Source organism: Thalassophryne amazonica, chromosome 17, assembly GCF_902500255.1.
Source record: "Thalassophryne amazonica chromosome 17, fThaAma1.1, whole genome shotgun sequence".
In the NCBI taxonomy this organism is placed as follows: domain Eukaryota; kingdom Metazoa; phylum Chordata; class Actinopteri; order Batrachoidiformes; family Batrachoididae; genus Thalassophryne; species Thalassophryne amazonica.
The window spans coordinates 61,565,340-61,586,933 of NC_047119.1; the positions used below are offsets into that span (position 1 = coordinate 61,565,340).

At 39.7% G+C, this 21,594-nt stretch overlaps 2 protein-coding genes and 1 long non-coding RNA gene across 4 annotated transcripts in view; 1 reads left to right on the top strand and 2 right to left on the bottom strand.

Annotated features, from left to right (window-relative positions):
- The window catches only part of LOC117529117 (versican core protein-like), a 156,423-nt gene extending 147,516 nt beyond the window's left edge, over positions 1-8,907 (bottom strand). The window contains exons 1-3 of the mRNA XM_034191816.1: positions 8,413-8,907; positions 6,010-6,087; positions 3,525-3,938 (exon numbers count right to left, since the gene is read on the bottom strand). Coding sequence (XP_034047707.1) covers positions 3,525-3,938; positions 6,010-6,076 — 481 coding nt within the window. The 5' untranslated portion in view covers positions 6,077-6,087; positions 8,413-8,907. The remainder of the gene's footprint in view (positions 1-3,524; positions 3,939-6,009; positions 6,088-8,412) is intronic.
- A 2,790-nt stretch (positions 8,908-11,697) lies between these two features.
- The window catches only part of xrcc4 (X-ray repair complementing defective repair in Chinese hamster cells 4), a 101,263-nt gene continuing 91,366 nt past the window's right edge, over positions 11,698-21,594 (bottom strand). The window contains exon 8 of one of the 2 annotated variants that reach the window (XM_034192387.1): positions 11,698-12,052. In XM_034192387.1, coding sequence (XP_034048278.1) covers positions 11,962-12,052 — 91 coding nt within the window. In that variant the 3' untranslated portion in view covers positions 11,698-11,961. Of the gene's footprint in view, positions 12,056-21,594 lie in introns of both variants that reach the window. The other variant, XM_034192385.1, reaches the window with a different exon arrangement.
- On the top strand, positions 16,432-19,822 carry LOC117529565. Its single transcript, XR_004566039.1, has 3 exons — positions 16,432-16,585; positions 16,912-16,916; positions 19,800-19,822. It is a non-coding gene; the product is annotated as an uncharacterized LOC117529565 (long non-coding RNA).

The following is a 21,594-nucleotide window of genomic DNA, read 5'->3' on the forward strand; positions in this document are numbered from 1 at the left end:
GCCCTCTGGTGGTGGTGGGCCAGCAGTACCTCCTCTTCAGCGGCCCACACAACAGTTTCAACAAGACAATGACCCCAAGCACACTAGTAAACGAGCAAAATCTTGGTTCCAAACCAACAAAATTAATGCCTCACAGAAATCATGAAAAACTGTGGTTATACAACTAAATACTAGTTTAGTGATTCACAGGATTGCTAAAAAAGCAGTTTGAACATAATAGTTTTGAGTTTGTAGCGTCAACAGCAGATGCTACTATTACTGTGAACACCCCCTTTTCTACTTTTTTTTTACTAATAGTCCAATTTCATAGCCTTAAGAGTGTGAATATCATGAATGCTTGGTCTTGCTGGATTTGTGAGAATCTACTGAATCTACTGGTACCTTGTTTCCCATGTAACAATAAGAAATATACTCAAAACCTGGATTAATTTTTTTTAGTCACATAGCACTACTATTATTCTGAACACTACTGTACAAACCATGTTACACACATTTTGTCAATGCAAACAAAATGCTTATTTTGCTCAAATTTTGTTCAAATATGTTAAAATCTGTGTTCGTGAGCATTTCGCCTTTGCTAAGATAATCCATCCACCTAACAGATGTGGCATGTCAAGATGTTGATTAAACAGCATGATTACTGCACATGTGCCTTGGACTGCTCACACTAAACGGCCATTTTAAAAGGTGCACCTTTCAGAATCAGAATGCTTTTATTTTCGCTGCACAGCTGTACAGCATGTGGTGCATACATACGAGGGCTGTCAATAAAGTTACGGTCCTTTTTATTTTTTTCAAAAACTATATGGATTTCATTCATATGTTTTTACGTCAGACATGCTTGAACCCTCATGCGCATGCATGAGTTTTTCCACGCCTGTCGGTGACATCATTCGCCTGTGAGCACTCCTTGTGGGAGGAGTCGTCCAGCCCCTCGTCGGAATTCCTTTGTCTGAGAAGTTGCTGAGAGACTGGCGCGTTGTTTGATCAGAATTTTTTCTAAGCCTGTGAGACACATCGAAGTGGACACGGTTCGAAAAATTAAGCTGGTTTTCAGTGAAAATTTTAACGGCTGATGAGAGATTTTGAGGTGATACTGTCGCTTTAAGGACTTTTCACGGTGCGAGACGTCGCGCAGCGCTCTCAGGCGGCGTCGTCAGCCTGTTCAAGCTGAAAACCTCCACATTTCAGGCTCTATTGATCCAGGACGTCGTGAGAGAACAGAGAAGTTTCAGAAGAAGTCGGTTTCAGCATTTTATCCGGATATTCCACTGTTAAAGGAGATTTTTTTTAATGAAAGACGTGCGGACGGGTCCGCGCGTCGGGACGCAGCCGCCGCAACGCTCCGCCACAGGAAAAACACCTCTGTTGAAAGCCTTAAGGACAAGTTGGAACATGTCCTGCCTGTTAAACAATTTCTCATATACTCACTCCACTGAAAGCCATCAAAAGCCGCCTGGATTTTACAAATGGTTATCCACACGGAGGTGTTTTTCCTGTGCCACCGCACCGCGCCGGCTGCGTCCCGACGCGCGGACCCGTCCGCACGTCTTTCATTAAAAAAATCTCCTTTAACAGTGGAATATCCGGATAAAATGCTGAAACCGACTTCTTCTGAAACTTCTCTGTTCTCTCACGACGTCCTGGATCAATAGAGCCTGAAATGTGGAGGTTTTCAGCTTGAACAGGCTGATGACGCTGCCTGAGAGCACTGAGCGACGTCTCGCACCGTGAAAAGTCCTTAAAGCGACAGAATCACCTCAAAATCTCTCATCAGCTGTTAAAATTTTCACTGAAAACCAGCTTAATTTTTCGAACCATGTCCACTTCGATGTGTCTCACAGGTTTAGAAAAAATTTTGATCAAACAAAGCGCCAGTCTCTCAGCAACTTCTCAGACAAAGGAATTCCGACGAGGGGCTGGACGACTCCTCCCACAAGGAGTGCTCACAGGCGAATGACGTCACCGACAGGCGTGGAAAAACTCACGCATGCGCACGAGGGTTCAAGCATGTCTGACGTAAAAACATATGAATGAAATCCATATAGTTTTTGAAAAAAATAAAAAGGACCGTTACTTTATTGACAGCCCTCGTACAACATCAAAAAGAGCATCATTCAGCATAAAAAGATACAGACAAATATAACATTTAAAAATAGAAACAGTCAATACTGCTGTGAGTCACCAACTGTTGGACTGGTTTGAAATGATTCTGTTATTGCACCATTCCAGTAATGATTATCGCACAGTCTCAGTCTTAGTTATTGTACAGTCTTGAAAATTTTGAAGTTGAGCTCAATTCTGCACTGGCATGGGGACAGAAAGTGTTTAAGACTCTGGAGGTGTGAATCTCAACTGGACCGATATCTCCTCCCAGAGTCGGGTGTCAGGATGCAAGGATCTTCTGTTCTGAGTTAATGTGTCTTTGCAGAACATTATTCTCAGCCACAGCAGGATAGCAGGTGATTATGCTTTCAAAACAGCAGCATGAGAAGGACATGCATGAGCAGCTGCTGAGACAAGTTGGTTCTTCTCAAAGCCCTCAAGAAGTTGAGAGGCCACTCTGCCTCATCAGCAGAAATAAAGTGTTTGCAGTCCATGAGAGGTCCTGAGAAATGTTTCTGGGTGGTCATTCTCTCCAGCATTTCTCCTCCAATGTCAGTCAGGTTCCTTTGATCACACAACACACCGCGCAGGTTTTGAAGGAGTGTGCAGTTGGCATGCTGACTGTAGGAATGTCAAACTCTGCAGTGGAATGTTGGTTTTACCACCGTAAGCTGCCTCCAAGCGTTGTTTCCAACTAGAGCACGTGTCACCACGTCAGCCCAGGACCATCACCTTCAACTTTTATCAAGATCAACTGCCCATCTGTGACCAGTCCAAAGCACATCTGTGCAATAATCATGCTGTTTAATCAGCCTCTTGTTAAGCCACACAAGCGAAGTGGACAGATTATCTCGGCAAAGGTAAAATGTTCACTAACAAATTTCTGAAGAATACATTTTTTTAAATCAATGTAAATACGTTATGTGCACAGATGAAGTGTAAGATTAAAAAGTCTGGTTTTTGCAGGGCTCTCAGCTTCACTCACAGGGACTTGACAAAATCCAGAGTGACTGAGACAGTAGTTCTGCAACATCACCTTTGATGCAACATCCAGATTTGGCACAATACCAAGTCTGGGTCCAGAGTATTGATGAAAATTGTGATAATCTGCAGCCATAGGTCATTTTTGGAATATGATAATGTCTTAGCCACAGCAGGTTTAGTGTTGTGTATGCACGATTCTTTAAAAACAGCCGAACTTTCAGTGTGTATCAAAGTCCACACAATGTCAGTTACATGATGTTTTGTTAGTTGGAACATCCATCCTAGCTGATTGCTGCTGATTTTGACACTAAAGAAAACATCTTTACTTTAAAACAGCAAGTATTTGTCAGATTTACAGATCTGGATTAGGTAATTGAAACCATTTGTGAAGTTATTAATAAGAAGCATGAAGTCCCCAGTGGCGTTGGACTTACCAGCGACACTGAGGATGGCAGTGCCCCAACTGTCCTCTATCCCGTGCATAACTTCACACTTGTAAAGTCCTGCGTCGCTTGCCCTGAGCCGGACGATCATCAGAGAGGCTTCCCCGATTGACATCGGGTGGCTGGGCGCCGACACCCTGCCCTTGTATTCCTGACCCACCTTCTGGATGCCTCCCTGGGTGACCAGCACCACCTTCTCCACCTCTCCCTCCTGCTTTGTCCATTTGATCCTGAGCTGCTCGTCAGGACTGGCGACGTAAAGAACTTCGCTTGAGTGCGTAGGTTCAGCCGGTGTCGGTGTGCCGGGAGATGGTGGCGTTATGGAGAAGTGGCACGGCAGCACCACGCTGCCCGCCAGCGAACCACTTACAGATGAAGTCGTCATCATTATTCCCTGTGATGGTCCTGGAAACACAAAGGATCCTGCATGAAAGGGTGCATCAAGTGGAAAGCAGCCCCAATCAAACATCTGATTTTTCAAATCTAGAACATAGATGACTGACGAATTGGGGACAAAAACAGCAGCAATAACCAACTGACCTCCACACTAATGTTCAAAATTATGTAAATGTGAGTCTAAAGTTAGTTAATTTAGGAGATCTGATAAGAACAATTTCAATGTTGTACAACCCCAAATCAAAAAGAATTTAGACGGTATAGAAAATGCAAAAATGTATGAAAAAGTTTTGCTCATAAGAACAAAAACATGCAGTAAATGGAAATGTGTCATGTAAATTTAAATGCATTTACATCGCACTTCTTTATTTTTATTTCATTGCAGACACTATGAACCAAAGATATTTCATGTTATGTGTAGCCTGCATTTCAGGCCTGCAACACATTCCATAAAACAGAAAACAGGGGCAACATAGGGCTAGTAATAAGGTAAAAATAATAATCATATTAATATAATAATGATTTTATTTCAAACAGGTGACATCAACAGGTGATTATAATCATGATCTGGTATAAAAACAGCATCCACAAAAGGCTTAGACCTTGAGGAGCAAAGAAAGGCAGAAGCTCTCCAGTTTCTCAGAAAATATGTGAAAAAGTTATTTAAATGTTAAAAACGATGTTCCGCAAAGACAGATTGGAAGAGATTTGCATAGTTCTGTCCCTACAGTGTATAAAACTATTAAACATTTCAAGGAAACTGAATTTCGGTGCATAAAGGGCAAAGGCGCAAGCCTAAGATAAACACGATTCCTCAGATGGCACTGCATCAAGAACCATCATTCATCAATACCTGATATAAGCAAATGGGCATGGGATTACTTTTGGAAATGTTTGTGAAGCATTACCCACAAGGAGTCACATTCACAAATGCCATTTAAAAATATGGTGCAAAAGAGAAGCCTTGTGTTAGCTTTGTCCGGAAGCAGCCTTGACTTCCCTGGGTTGGACCATCACTTAGTAGAAATAAGTACTGTGGTCAGCGGAATCGGTAATCCAGATCTTATTTTAGAAGAAGAAATGGACATCTGTGCTCCAAACCAAAGGGGGAAAAAGACCATCCAGTGTTATTAGCAACAAGTACAAAATCCAGGAACTGTCATGGTACGGCGTTGTGTTAGTGCTCTTGTCAAAGGTCATTCACACTTATGTGATGTCAGCAATAATGCAGAAAAGTACATTGCCATATTACAGCAACATGTGCTGTCTTGAGGATAACTTTTCCAGGGACGGCCACACATTTTTCAAGAAGACAATGTAGAACCAGGTTCTGCACACACTACAAATGCAGTGGAATAAGAAGGTATGGGTACTGGACGAGCCTGCCTGCAGCTCTGACCCTGTCCCCCGTAGAGCATGCGTGGAGAATTTTTAAATTAAAACTGCAAAAGGACAACCCTCTACTGCTGCACACCGAGGCGTCTGCAGCAATGGCAACATTTCAAAGTGGCAAATCCTTTGGTGTCCAAACTTTTTCTAGATGATGTTGCAGGCCTTTGCATTTAAGGCGTATATTTAAAAAATAAATTAAATTGACCAGGAAAAAATATGGAATATCTTGGGTTCTTACTGTCTGCAGGGAACAGAAGTCATGTGTGTTGTGACAGTGTAATGATCGCTCATGGCCAGCAGATGGCACGCACAAACATCAAGGCCCCATTCAAATGTGTGTTCTGAGTGCAGATAAAAACTACCAGCAGAGGCTTCTGTGAGTAAACGCCCAACCATGTATTGCTTCTACCTGTGCACCTAAAACAGGTGACTTCACTGACTGGCTCTTCTAACTGGCTGAAGGGTTGAACTAACTAGAATCAGCTGGTACAGTGGAGTGATGGAACAAATATCTGGTAGGACCTTTCCTCACTGAAGCTGGAGGTTTCCACCTCTAACTACCAGTGAGGGGAGTACATTCAGTAACATTACAACAGCAACAGTCAGTGTGGTAGACCTCAGGTAGATGCACAAGGACGGAGAGACAGATTCAGACTCAGGTTATATTGGTTTGTACTAAATAACTCACCTGGTTGAAGACGGCAACAACACAGACACACCCAGCAGAGCAGGTATATGATGATCTGTGGAATCATCTCAGCACGATCTATACAAAGTAAATGTGGGGGTCAACACAGTGCCAGTAAACACGATTAGCTAAGCTAATAGTTTTCAACGAGTCAAAGTGGACTGTAGATCACAGTTAAAGGTGTCCTTTTATGAAAAACATTTTTCTCCACCTTTTATAGGCAAATACTCTTTAGTTTCCATGTGAGTGAAGTGAGTGCTACAATTCTTTGACTGTGCACACAGAAACTACCTTGCCAAAAGCAGAACTTAAATCTACAATGCCTTGTTTTAGATTTGTGACATATGTCACAGATGTCCATATGTTTGATTGGCATGCTGTATATCAGAGAAAGATGAGCAGTAGCAAATTACAAGTCTGGAAACAGGCTTAGAAAATTAAAAAAGGGGTGAATATTCATGTCTTAATTATCTTTTTTGTAGGAAATTTTTGTTTTAAATAATATGCTTTAAGATAAGTGTGACCTCCATTATGTTAGCTTGCAGAATTGTGTCCAAATGGTAGAGGTGGGACAAAGAATGACTGTCAAGTCATTCTCAAGTCATGAATCGGCAAGTCTCAAGTCAAGGCTCAAGTCAGCTTGCAAATAACTGGTGGTCATTATGACTTGAGACTTGCTAATTCGTGACTTGAGAGTGACTAGCTGGTGACTTCGTCCCACATCTGCCAAATGTTGCCCAAATTAACACACATGAATGAACAAAATTTGGTTATAAAGGTCCACCAGAACCTTTGGATCACAACAAAGTAATTGATGGAGTTGGAGGCACCAGATAGAAATGTGACATCATCCAGCTTTAGGGGAGCGCTCCATCACTATGACTTGAAAGACTGTTGACCAAGAGTAAATCATTTCAGGGCCATAATTCCCTTTGGGCCAGTGCTCAATTCCGGTTACTGTAACGTGAGCTGGATAAGAGACAACTGAGAATGCTTGAACACTGACCAAAAGTTAAAAAAGTTAAAAGTCCAAAATTGACAAAAAAATACTTAATTACTGGTAATCAAGTACAAACGTATGTATGTGTAGATTTTTAAAATCAGGTTTGGATTCATGGCTTCATATATGGTCTTAGTTTGCTCCTAAGAAAGAACTTCTATTGTGGAAATCCAAACTTTGCTCCTGACACTTTTCTCCTGAATACTTTCCATCTTTTTTCACCTGCTCTTAAACTCAAAGCGGTGATTCTACAAGTAAACACTTAAATGCAGTTCCCCAGTTAAGCACTAATTATGCCAATTAGTCATTTAAAAGCTTTTTAATGAAAGCAATTTCTTCTTCCATTTCAAATCAACTTGATTTATACAGTGGCCAATCATAACATGGGTTACCTCAAAGTGTTTTACACAAATAAGGTCTAGACCGCACCCTCCTGTCAATGTCCCCAACAGACAGAAACACAGGTGACGGGTAATGAGCTTTTTTTAATGTTCCATGTGGATATTATCTGAAATAGTTCATTTAAAAAGAAAAAACTTCATCATAAAACTATTATATATATGTATATATGTGTGTATGTATTTACAAGCCAATAATTAACAATTGTATGTAAACTGACAAGACAGACATTTAATATTGCTCTTATTAATGGATTGATTCACAGTTTAAGTAGAGTAGCAGAGTTTTGGGTGGCTGAGGCAGAGCCAGTTTTACAGAGTGTATTTTTAAAATTAACAGAGACTGATGTTTTATAGATCAAATTAAATGTTATAAACTGACATAAGTACAAAATGTAAATCTGCAAAGTGACTGTTGTTTGTCAAACATGTACCGTACTGGAGTATAAAGTAGGCTGACATAAAAAACACTTGAGTAAAAAGCCCTAAAATGTAAGCAGAGCAGTGAAGTACACACTTAATTTCAAATAAGAGTTTTCATTTATTTATGTAGAACCTTCTGAGAAAGCACAAACATTCAACAATTACCTGTTAAAGGCAAATTTTATATTTATAGATGCATTAGTTGTACTTTACAGGTCTACTGAAGTAATAATAAGTAAAAATGTCTGTAGTGATTCAGAGAGAAGATGTTTGGCAGCAGAGAACACAGCCGTGTGCTGCCAAACCTGATATATCAAACCACGGCCACTTTGATCTGTCACTGGGAGGAAGGGCATCTAATTGGTCCCAAGTGTTCTCTATCTTTTACTCGTTCGATGTGGGAGCGCTGCAATAACCCTGAAAATAAAATCCTAACTTTAGTTGTAACCAAGATGTGACAAAACCATAAAAGAATTTCTTGGAGCGTCATCACTCTACGTGCACATTCAATAAACAAACTCATTTCTCTGGAATGTCTTCAAAGGTTCAAGTTGAAAATGTTAGATTTAAGCTGGAACATACCTTGTATATCCCTGTAAAACTGTCCACAAATCCAGTAATCTCGTGTCAAGTTTGCCTCTTAAAACGTTTCCACTGGAATGTCCCGAAGGTCCCGAATACAAATCAGAGGCGCAGGAGAACCCAGCTGTCTTCTCAGACCTCTTCCACCTCTCAGCCCTGCAAGTTCAAACCCACGTTACACCCGCTATTATCCAGACACTATGGAGAGGAGGGGCACACGGCAACATGCACTCCTTTATACACCGCCCAGTGGAGGGGTGGGGGGCCAGGGGGGAAAAGAGGAACTAAGGGTGCGAGGAGAGAGAGAGAGACTGGGTGGCACAGGATGGAGGAGAATCTGGCTGGATGGGAGGGGGGTTAGATAGATATGTTATTTGGGTTGGGGCAGAGTTGAGTAGATTTCGCGGCAGCCGCCGATCTAAGAGGTTTCCTTAACGTTGTGAGATCAGCTTTAAATTCTTTGAAGATGCAGCAAGACATCACAGCCTTATGACATCACAAGCATTTATACACAACCTGGCAATAAGAATTCTAACTTTATGCTGCATTTGATTATCGGAAGTTCCATCCTCCAATTCAGAAAAAAATTAATACTACATTGACAGCTGGAATTCTGTCAGGAACACCGTTCTGTTTAGTAGGACTGCATACTCAGAGAATACAACAGTGTTTGGGGCCCAATCTTGACAATATATGGCGGATGGTGTAAAGTGCACAATGCATTTGGCATGTGTCCAACTCCACTCTGACTTGGTAACAGAGTCAAAGGGACCAGCAGCCATTCATTTTCAATCAGAGTGGGTGTTTTACAGCAACCAAAGTAGTCGCTACACCAACAGCTAGGTGGGGCCAAAATAGAGAAGTATATTTTATGCAATTTCTGAGCAATGCGACATGTCAACTACCAACCAGAGTGAAGGCTGTGTGACGCACAGCGCTTACCCACTTGAACAAAATAATCCAAGATGGCGAAATACATCTGTGTTTCTGTATAAATCAGTTTGCCATTTTTTCCTCATTTTGTACAACATTTGCGGTACTTCCCAACACTTCTAAATCTAAAAACACTGTTGTTGTAACCAGATAATACCTCCGAAGTGATTTTCAAGACATGGTACAGCAATGTTAGCATGCTAATTGGCAATACAGGAATGTAACTGTGAAAGATGTTGGACTGAAACAAAATCAATCAAATTTTGGTTCTCTAAGGAGTCACGCATGAAGTAAAAGTTCACAGTGACTGTGCCAAGTTTCCCTGTCCTTTATAACCTAAACTTTGTACACAGTAACGGCAAGTAAATGCAAGCTGGCCATGCCTGGGGAACACCCATGTAATGAAATGCCAACTGCTCATAACCCTTATTTATAACGAATCTGACTGTAGATTTACACACTGTATAACGGAGTGCGGACTGAGACACAGTTACTCAGGGGTATGTTCTGGGTGTAGATTCAGAATCAGGTTGTCATCCGTCGGTGCTATGCAGAGATGGCATTGGAACTTGGTGCTCTGCTATTCAGGCAGTGCCATCAAGTGAGAGTTTTTCTGGCAAGTTAACACATCTGTGTACAGTGCATCAAACTGTGCATTTCAAAAGTAGTCACTATAACTCACTGAGGAAAATTTTTTGTACTTTTCCAGTAGTGTTTACTTTTATTTTGTTGTGTTCAACTCAGTTTAGTTGTATGGACAAGCAGAGTGCACATGTATTGTAAACCAGTTTTTATTTATTTGTTTATTTATTATTATTTTATTATTGTAAGGTGTATCTGAATATTGTGCAAAATAGATCCCTGTCAGTCGACTGGTGAATTCTATGTCACATGACAGCTATTTGTCCCATTGCATGGGTGATGTCATTATTGTGCATTTTTGGTACAATTTGCTGAAAATTTTTCCTTCCATCTGTTTTCACACTATTGCACAGATCCATCAGCTTCTTGTAAAAATGCTTCCATGAAACAAGGAAGCTAAAATCAGCAGTCACAATGTTCACAAGGACATGTTTAGTGGTTGTTGAAGTACTATCAGATGAAGAACTGGACAAGTTCTTGTCATGATTTAGTGCATCCACACACACACCGCTATTAGCCCCTCAGGTTCTCGCCCTGTTCAATGGTGTGTTGGCACTCGGCAGCTGCCAGACGGCCAGAATGAACTGTTAGGTCCTGCTGCACTCAGATTCCTCCTCAGAGAAGAAACACCTCCCTAATTTTAAGTAAAATATCCATCAATAAATAAAACAATGCAGATCTATTTAGGTGTCATATAAAACAAATAATAGTTTATTCGTGTGTTTACATTCATTATATACATATACTACTCAGTGTGTGTGTGTGTGTATATATATATATATATATATATATATATATATAGGGTGTCTCAAAAAATGTACCCAAAATCAATATTACCAGACATTTTCTGCATGACTATGTGGCTGAAGCATGTAAGTTTTCTCCCCAATGCAGTTTTTAGTTCAGTCTTTCCTTTTTGATGTTTTAACCCTTTATCTTTTACACCACATGATCAATGTAACCTCCTCGTCTAAAGTTTCCTAAGAAACAAATCATCTGTCTCCAGTTTTCCAGAAAACCACCTAGCAAATTCAAGTCTCCTTGCCATTTGCTGGGGAGTTAGTTCGCTCTGAGACTGAATTTTGTATGGAAAGAGATGCAAGTCAGCCCTCAGGATGCGTTGTACGGAACTCAACAATTTTTGTTCTCTGAAGTAGGGTCAACTGCAGTATTTTTCCTGGACTTTAATGTCTTGCACAACAAACTTTAGGGTTGCTGAAATGAGAAAAACACCATTACTTCCCAGTAAAACCATTTCCTGGTATTCATATTTCAGAGTACTGTTGGGCACAATTTTTGAGACACCATATACATATATATATATATATATACATACATATATATATATATATACATACATATATATATATATATATACATATATATATATATATCAGTATAAAGCACACATTTCATATTTAAACAATTTTTTGTGGTGTATGTCTTGTTTTTCTTTTTTGTGGTGTACAGTAGCTCTGACGGGAGCACCCCCAATTTTGTTGTACACCCCCTGCCCCATTCTATTGTATTCTATAATGAATGGTTTCCATTTGTGTTTTAAAAAGTATTTTCATGCATTGGAAGATCAATCTTTCAACTCAAGCAATTGCCTTTACACTAAACAGTCACTATTTGTAGAATATATATATATATATATATATATATATATATATATATATCCGATGTCAAGATTCACAAAATACACAATCCTTATAATATACACACACCCATGGTTTATTACATAACAGGTTTGCAAATATACGCTGTAACAATTCAGTACCAAGTCAGGAACACTCATTACAGCGGAAATAATTTGTTAGTGTATCAGTATTTGTGTCATCATCTATAAGTTACACAACCAAAAACAGTTTGAACATTGTAAAAATATCTGTTTACCGATTAAAAAAAAAAACATTATCCAGTGATTATTAGGTCTTAGTGCAGGGCAGCAGTATCCGTAACAGCCAGAAAACATCAAAAGTCCTCAAACAGGTCGTCCGCTGCTGTTGTAGCATGTGTGGAACACTGGGGGACCTCCTGATTATTGCTTCCTGCAGGGCCGTGACTGCTGTGCAATGCAACACACACACACACACACACACACAGTCAGTGGGCTAATGAGGCTGGTTTACATGAGGATTTACCTGTTCAGACGGGAAGTGTTTCATGTGGCCCATTAGGAATCCAAGTAGAAATACAGAGACAAGTTTATGTGTGTTTGTGGTTTACCCCCCCCCCCCACATTTAATGTAAGCTGTTATTATGTGGAGGTTTGTGGTCTTGTTCACTTTTCAGTTCTACCAATAACGGTGGTACAGGATTTAAAATATCATGTGAGAGAACTTGAAGGTGCACTTGGACAGTGAAAATCTCCACCTAATAGAAGTCTGTGATTCACAAACACTACTATAAATTCCTTAAACTCCCACTCCCACCCAAACCATCATCACCATTGCGAGGAGGAGTGTGGCTCTTACTTTGGAGAACTTCTGCATCACGTCCAGTCAATGTGAGCGGACATTATCAAATGTCACAGCGAATCGTCACGCAGTTCACATAGGAAAGTTATGCTAAGCTGTTTATGTTGTGTTAACAACAGCTGCCTTCTTCTGTGCTGTGGTTTCTGGTACTCTATGTGGTGCTGAGAAGGTCTCTGGTTGTTCATAAAACATGTATTTGTATAATTATATACTGATTTTGTAATTGTCTTTGGGATTGTGCACTATTGCTTGTTTGGTTGCGTTTTGAAATTTTTGTGCATTGATTAAGTTGTATTGTTCCTGCACATTTCTTTGGTATTGTTGTTATGAGTATATATATATTTATAGATGTACACATTCTTTATTTTCTATGGTTATAAGGGGAGGGTATTTATAAGTTTCGCTTCCATCTAATCCCTTTCTGACACTTTTTATGAGTTTTTGTTATTGCTCATTTATGTGCAGAATAAATAAAATTAATAAATTCATAACTGTATCTGATTGCATTGTTTTTCACAGAATCCTTTCATAATAATAAAAAAGTATTGATCGTGTATCAGTTGCACATGATCAGGATGTGTCCAAATAATTTTATTTTTATAAACATGAGAGAGTTAAGTTATTTGGACCCCTCCTGATGATGTGAACTGATGTACATATAAATCATATAAAGTTTTTTTTTCCAGTGTATCCAGATGTCTCCTGTCATTTTATACATTATTTACAACAAAAAAGACCTCTCCAATGTTTTATTTTTTGTACTGTCTGTCTGAAACATGGCTGATCAATTTAAAATGATTTGCATCTTTAAAAAGGTAAGAAGGTTAATTTTTTTTAAAAAAGCACAGCAAGCAAGGACAAAATGTGGTGAGAACATGATCTCCATTCTCACAACAAAAGACCTCGTTTAAGTCACCCCCACCCGCTAATGGCACCCATCCTGCCCACTTCCTTTATTCCGATCAGCCTCCATCACCCCAGCTCCTGGGCGCCGTTTGTGTCGTTTTTCCAATTTGCTAATGATTACATATTTAGCACGAATGCACATAACATAAAGTGACATGAAGTGTCAAAAGTATTTTGCTCAAAATGCAGGTTTTTCATGCAGAGAAACTGCAATGTTCCAATATAAATCATCACAGATTATTTGCCTCATGCAACTCATAATTTGAACACAGAGGGTTAAGTAGATACAAAAAAACAAAAAAAAAAAACAAAGCAGCAAACACTGTAAATATAAGTCTATTCCAAATGGTGCACATTACTTTATCCATTATTGCTCAGAATCTGAACCATTTGTTGATAGTTTCAAGCTGCCGTAACCGACTCTTTAAGGCTGGTATGAGTGCCTCCCTCACAGTAAATCATCCAGCGCAGACCACCGAGGCTTGTTAATGAAGACAAAGGGTAGATTTTAATCCGAGGTCATCTGAAGGCCACCCACAATCCGGAGTAGCGTCCTGATTACGCAAGTTAATTTTTGAAGGACTACACGAAAATGAGGACCTTATGGAATCGGCCTTGTTGTTAACAGTGATTTACTGAATGGGAACACGAAAAGACCAGGCCAGCGAGGGGGAATCGTGTGAGAAAAGAGAAGAGGGTTGGCCCTGAGCTGGTTTATACCATTACCAACTGCATGACAAACATTTCTCTCCTGCTGGAACCAGTTAAGAGGATGCAAGATGTGTTTAGTAGAAGGGGGGGGGGGGCTGTTAGTCCAGCAGCATCGTCAGAAATATCAGACAAGAGTTCAGCAACGTCCACATGTTGGAAAATAAAAACTGGATGGTGAGTTACACACCATACAAATAGACTAACCCCATCCTTCATTTTTGTACTCTCTGCTGACACTCCTTAAAGTACATAATTATGAGACCCCAAATTGATGTCTCACAGGTGGCTCAGTCCTGACAACCCCTACAACTGGAAAAGGCCAATAGGATTCCCACATTTCAACTGCTTCCGAGAAATGGGGATGGACTGGTTGTCTGAGTGGGTGGTTATTATCACCAATGCATGGTCCAAAACCTGGCCTGAAATCTGTATCATGAATAAATAAATATACGTTTGGTTATTGTTCCTCACTCTTCTCCTTCTTGCACAGTCACTCAGTTTTTAAGAACTGTCAACTCCACACAAATTTACCACAGAGTGCTATACTGTTTGTATTTCTTCATAACTGATGTAAATAAAGTTCAAGACATATTCAGTGACTGACTGAAATGTTCATGTATCCATCTCCTGACTTGTCTGAAGAAAACTGACAATTAAACTGATTATTTACAGGTGTTATACCAAAGGGGCCCATTACTTATGCAGCCCATCATCTTGGTTTTTATATTTTTAATTCATTTATATCAAGTTGTAGAGATTTACTTTCAGTTTGAGTCTAAGGAAGATAATTTTCGAAATTTTTACATTGAGAAGCCTGATTTACTTTTCGTGTTTGAAATGCCACAAATTAAAATGTGTGAAATACTAAGGAGCCGAATACTTTTGCAAGCCACTGTATGTAGACTGATGTATTCTAAATCAATCTGGATATTGAGACCTTCAGAATTTTGCAGACACAAAATTTTGCCCATTTTTAAAAATGGTATATTCAGTATTACATTTATAAGGGTTGCATCATTATCCAGATATGTCTTACCGAGATCAGCCATTTGTTCTAAACCACTGGGCTAGGATTGATAACTTATTCATGTCATTTTGTCCAAAACAATTAATATGGTGGCCATTTTGACACGCATTTTGAAAAATGACAATTCTGAATCAGCAGTCTGAGACTTACAGAGGATCTATCAGTAATGACATGTTCATTCTATCATGACCAATTGTTTTTGAATAGTACACTTTATCAAAACATCATCATATTCACCATTTTCCAGTTTAATAGTATACTTACGCAACTGGCAGTGTACAAAATGTGCTACTACTTCTACTGTTTGATTATAGCTTGACTGGTTTACACAAACTAAAGGACAAAGAACCCTTTATTGAAAAAGTTAACTTGTGAAAACATGCCAAATTACTTAGACAAGTAAAGTTTGTTTTCAGTTATTATCCTCAGGTATTTTTGATGCTTTAAGAGAGAGTAACTTAAATGTATCACAAAAAATTGGAGTAATTTTTCAAGACAGCTGTGAAAATGGCAACCAAATTGAATACTCTGGGAAAAATAACCATCTTTGTGACCCTTAATTGGAATAACCAGGTGTAGAAAATTAATGAAAAATGACCATTATAAAGAATCAATAAGTTCTAGTACAACAGCCAATGGAACTGGCCCTTCTTGGTAGTATAAGGAAGAAGACACTGGTTTTTCTACTGACCAACATGTGAATTCGGCATAAATGTGTACCAAGAGATTAGATTAGATTAAATAGAATTTTATTAATTCCTTGGGAAGACTCCCTCAGAGAAATTGAGGTTCCAGCAGCATTGTATAGCAGCAGACAGTTTAAGAAGCACAGAGAGCCTCAAAAGTGAAAGTAAAAAAAAAAAAAACAACTTGCAAATGTATACCAGACATACTGATCACCACTGGATTACTGGCTACTAGGGAGTTGTACATTTTGATGGCCTGAGGAAGAAAGGAGTTTTTCAGTCTGTTGGTCCTGCACTTGGGAAGGAGCAGTCTGTGGCTGAAGAGGCTCCTCTGGTTGCTAATGACAGTGTGCAGAGGGTGACTGTACCAAATTTGATAATAAACTGAACTATTGTTTCTTCATGCCACTGGATTATATCTGATGATGTGGCAGTGGTGCACTGGAGACTTGCAGCCGTGGGTGGATGGGTGAATGATCTGGTGAAAACACAAGGGCTGCACCATAGACTCACCGGCCCCTGTATTAGGTACACCTGTTCAACTGCTTATTGAGACAAATAGCTAATCAGTCAATCACAGAGCAGCAACTCTGCATTTAGGCATGTAGAAATGGTGAAGGTGACTATCTGAAGTTCAAACAGAGCATCTTAATGGGGACAAAAAGGGATTTAAGTGACTTTGAATGTGGCGTGGTTGTTGGTGCCAGACGGGCTGGTCTGAGTGTTTCAGAAACCGCTGATCTACTGGTATTTTCATGCAAAACCATCTCTAGGATTTATAGAGAATGGTCCAAACAAGAGAAGCTATCCAATGAGTAGCAGTTGTGTAGACAAAAAAAAAATGCCTTGTTGAGGTCAGGGGAGAATGGGCAGACTGGTTGAATGGGCGATTGCTGGATACTATCATGTCAATATGGACTAACATCTTTAAGGACTGTTTCCAACACCTTGTTGAATCTATGCCATGAAGAATTAAGGCAGCTCTGAAGGCAAAATGGGGTCTAATGTGGTAATAAAGTGGCTCATAAGTGTATGGAACAATTTTAAAACAATTTGTATATGTGAAAAGCAGATTTGGACCTCGCTTTGCAGAGAGATTGCGACACCCTCTGAGTTACTGTTTAAAGTTCTAATTATTAAAAAAAAAAATCTATACTTTCATTATGGACTCTCTCCTTTGAAAGCTGAAGGCACAAACAGATTCCCTTCATATGCTTTGGAAACATCTCCATAAAGCTGCATCAGTCCCCTGTCTTGTAGTGATCAGCCTTCATGACTCGGAGCAGTGTGGGTGTCACAGTTGCAAACTGCTTTTATTTTATTTTAAAGAAAAACAGACTTCTAAACATATGAGCACGTTGTGGGCCTCCGAGGTACATTTTGTTGTGATACATCAGGACTATTCAACCTTCATTTACTCTCCACAGGATCTCTTTCTTCTTTCAATCCCTTAATTTTCTACTTCTTTTATATCCTCATTGTAAATGGTTCTACATGGAGAAAAGACTGGCAGGAACAGAGAAAGATGAATGGCAGAGAGATGGCAAAGTACTATTCACACACACACACACACACACACACACACACATGAAGGCGAGGTGAAGAGCTGCCAAGAGACAAACAAACCACGGTTACCCAACAGCACCCTCTCTTGTCCCATGAGAAACACAAAAGCCTCAGCGGAGTCTCCAAGTCACATTTTGCCAACTTGGAGGGAGGCAAGTTCTCCAGCGAGCCACTGGAGTGATCAAACGTCCAACCACAGCTGCTCCTCAGCTCACTGCTGCTTCTTGTTGGAACGAGCGGAGATGCTAATAAGCTCTGGGAACAGCGCCGCTGCCGACCTCTGACAGCAGCTGTGGACGGATGGCACCACTTACGGCCATCTGGACCCGGCACAGATTACAGGCACTGGCACTCGTAGAATGTCGGACAAAGTACATTCAGCCGTTCTTGAAAGGGTTTCAAGCGTTGCTGCTGAAACATGTCAGCTAGAGACATGTCTTTTGGAATTTTGTTTAAAAGGCTAAAGAGAAACGGGCAAAGAGACAACAACAGCACTCACAGTGTTAGGTTTTGGATGTGCAACAAGATAAGTTTTGAGCAGTGGGCAACTTGGGGGGGGGGGGAAGCTAAGAACTGTTTTTTAAGCCTTTTGACTGATTTTGGCTCACTGAGTCACATTTCCCTGGGAGATTTTGGTGTCACACTGTTTTGACCTAATAATGGACCCGACGAAGCTACGTATGCACAGCACACTGCGAATGTCACTGTTAGCTTCCAGCTGATGCAGTTGCCAGTTTTACATCCACTCGCCACACCATTTAACAACAAGCGTATTTATGCTCATGTGAGCGCCAGTGGGCGTGTTGGTCTTAAAATGAAGTGTGGTCAGGAGGCGTGCTGGTGCACCACTGTTGTGAGGCAACAGAAAACAAGTATTAAGTAATTGGACAAGTTAAATATAAGGATTACTGTGAACACAAATCATCACTTCAGCAGCCAGTTTTCTTCAGACATGTCAGGGGATGGATATATGAACATTTCCAAGTCACTGCATATGTTTTGGACTTAATTTATATTATTTGCATCAACAAATACAAACAGTATTAGGTAACTCGGTTCCTTTTCCATCGATCCAGGTCTGTACTGTGTCCCCCTTGTGTACTGAATGTTTGGTGTGTTTTTTCTTTTCTTTCTTTTCTTTTCTTTTATTCTGTGCTTTTCTGTATACCCATTGCTGTACAGCTCGTTGCTCCTTTGGAGACACTGAATAAATAAAGTGAAAGTATGGTATTGTATGATAAATCTGTCAGGAGCAGGCAGTCCTCAAATCTGAGTGACCATGCAAGGAATCTTGTGAGGGAAGCCACCAAGACAGACAGACAATTTTGATATAAATAAAGCCAAAGACATAGTCAATGACTTGGAATGTTTATGTATCCATCCCCTGACTTGTCTTAAGACAACTGGCTGGAATTACGTTTAATATTAATAATAATCCTTATAGTTCATGTCTATGAAAACAAAATGCTGTAATACCTAAATGGCTAAAGCAATATTTTGGTTAAATCACTTGAATTAAAGATGAAAGTTGACACATCTTCATTGTGGTGGTGTACAAAAAAATGTTACTGTCCAACTACTAATAGACCTGACTGTATATGTGCCAAGTGCTGTAGATCAGGGGTTACCAATCCTGCCTGGTTTAGTTGGCATCTCTTCGCTCCTGATTTGCCCAATAGACCTAAATGAGCTAATCACCTTTTTGGGCGAGGAGGAGAAAATTGTGCAAGTTAGGGATGCCTGAGAAACAGGACTGGAAACCACTTCTACACATCATCAAGACTGATCCTAATATCAAATTATTTATCTCAATATGCAGTCTTGGTCAGAGAACCATGTGACTGTTTCCTCACATTCTCTGATCTCAGTCTTTAAAAAAGTGCAGAGCAGAAAAGGTCCATTTTCTATATCAGTCTGGAAGAACCTTTTCATGATCGTTGACCTTTCTATAGCCAACAAAACATGTTGCTGTGTGCTTATACCAACAATAAAAATGGTGAGAGGAGGATAATCAGATAGAATCACAGACTTTTTAAGTACTTTACTTCACAGATCCATCACCAGGAATCCTAAAACTACCGACTCTGCTGGACAGTGGTAATCTTTAGCTTTCTATGAAGTCAGAGAAAGTGAATCTGTCCTTCATGATGCACTGTTGTATTAGTGCAGCAGCTAAGAGAATATTTACAGCAAAATCCTGCAAATGGTGATACAAGCATCAAATTGGGCACAAAAACTCCTTAGACATTACTCTTTTGAAAAACCAACTAGCCACTTGAATTTTCAATAGGCAGCCAGGTAGGGATCAATTGAAGAATTACACAGGGGTCAAAATTAAAAATGCTCCAATCAATTTGAAAACTACACTACATTATTTGTCTGATCATAACAATTCCAAAAATGTATAGTTTGGACTATCTATGACTGAATGTTCAGGAGTTATGGGGTAAAAACAGCAAAACTGGTGAAAAAGGTCAGTTTCAGTTTGTACAGGGGTCAAAAGTTAAAGTTGCTCCAATTTTGGTAAAAAAAAAAAAAAAAACTGTCGAGTTAACAGGGTTTTAAAAAGGAATAGTTTGGACCATGTATCATGCTTAGTTATCACGCTATGGGGTAACATATGTCACATGTCATAGAATCCAACAGACGCTGACCTTGTTTGACCTTTAGTTTGGAGACCAAACATTCAACACAGTCAAAACTATTCCATTTATTAATCCTATTAGCGGAACCAATAATTTGCATCACTTTTAATCAAAATTGAAGGAACTTTAACTTCTGACCCCTGTACAAACGGAAACTGACCGTTGTCACTATTCTTGCTGTTTTTAATCCCGTAACTCCATAGAATTCAGTCATAGATAGTCCAAACTATACCTTTTTGGAATCTTTATGATAGACAAATAATGTGGTATAGTTTTCAATTTGATTGGAGCATTTTTAATTTTGACCCCTGTATAATTCTTCAATTGACCCCTACCTGGCTGCCTATTGAAAATTCACATGGCTAGTTGATTTTTTTTTTTTCTTTTAAAGCGTAACGTCTAATGGGCCTTTCACACTGCATACTTTAGGCCAATCAGTCAACGCTTTCCGATCCATCAAGATGCGTTTTTAACACATCCGACGCATGACGTCGGACACGTCGCTTCGGAAGCGGCAAGGGGGCGGAGATTGCCACGTCACACTCTGGGTGTTTCCACAATCTGAAAAAAGTTCAGTGATCGCCATCTTGAATTTGCGCCGCCTGAACCACAAAAAATCTTGAAAAAAAAAAAACAGCAGTAGAACGATTCTCCCATCACCCTGCTGGGAGAAGCTTTTTTTCAGCTACTTTTCGGAGTGACGCCGACCGAGGGAGGACTGACGACTTGGTGGGATATCGATCGAACCGCGACAGCGGGCCAACCCGCACGGAGAAGACAGCCTTCAGGCATCATCACTGGGCAGAGCGAGGCAGGCAGCCGGGGGGGATGGAGCAAACCCACTTTTTGGATATATGCGAAGTCCCAGTTTGCCCAACAGAGTTTAGTTCTGCAGCTTTATCGAGGTGAGAATAATGTAAAAATAAAACGTGACGTTAACTGAACTGCTGTGAAGGTTTAATGATCGGCTAACATTAGCGTAGCCTTTTAGCACAGTTAATCTGAGTGAACACTTCTAAATGGTTCAGTCTTTTTTTATTTTTACCAAATAAAGCTACAGCTTTTTTCAGACACCACAAAAGCTCAACTTTAAATAACTTCTTTTTCCCATCAGTTTTTTTCCTTTTTTATATATAAACTATTTTTTATATATATAAACTGTTTAGTGTTTCTTTATATTTAAAGAAATATTTTGATTTGTTCCAATCAGGAACATTGCTGTGCAGACAACTAAACTTCCATTGATGAGCTGAACACCACAAAGTCCAGTTGAAAGAAAACATCTCTGCTCTTCAAAATACGACAAAAGTGTCACACCACCAGAGTTCAAAGCTGCATAAGAGACCTTCATCTTGTCCTGAGAATCCAGCATAACATCACCTGCTTCTAAATAAAAAGCTCTTTGAACACAAACTATTTTATTATTTTTAAAAAAGCTGTTTCATTTTATATTTTAACAATAAATGAACGGATCATTAAAAATGTCCACAAATCAAAGTCAAAAGACATTTGCACAGGTAGAAGCTCTCCACTTATTGCGCTCAAATTCGTATTTTAGAAATGACTCTGTCCTGATAACAACATTA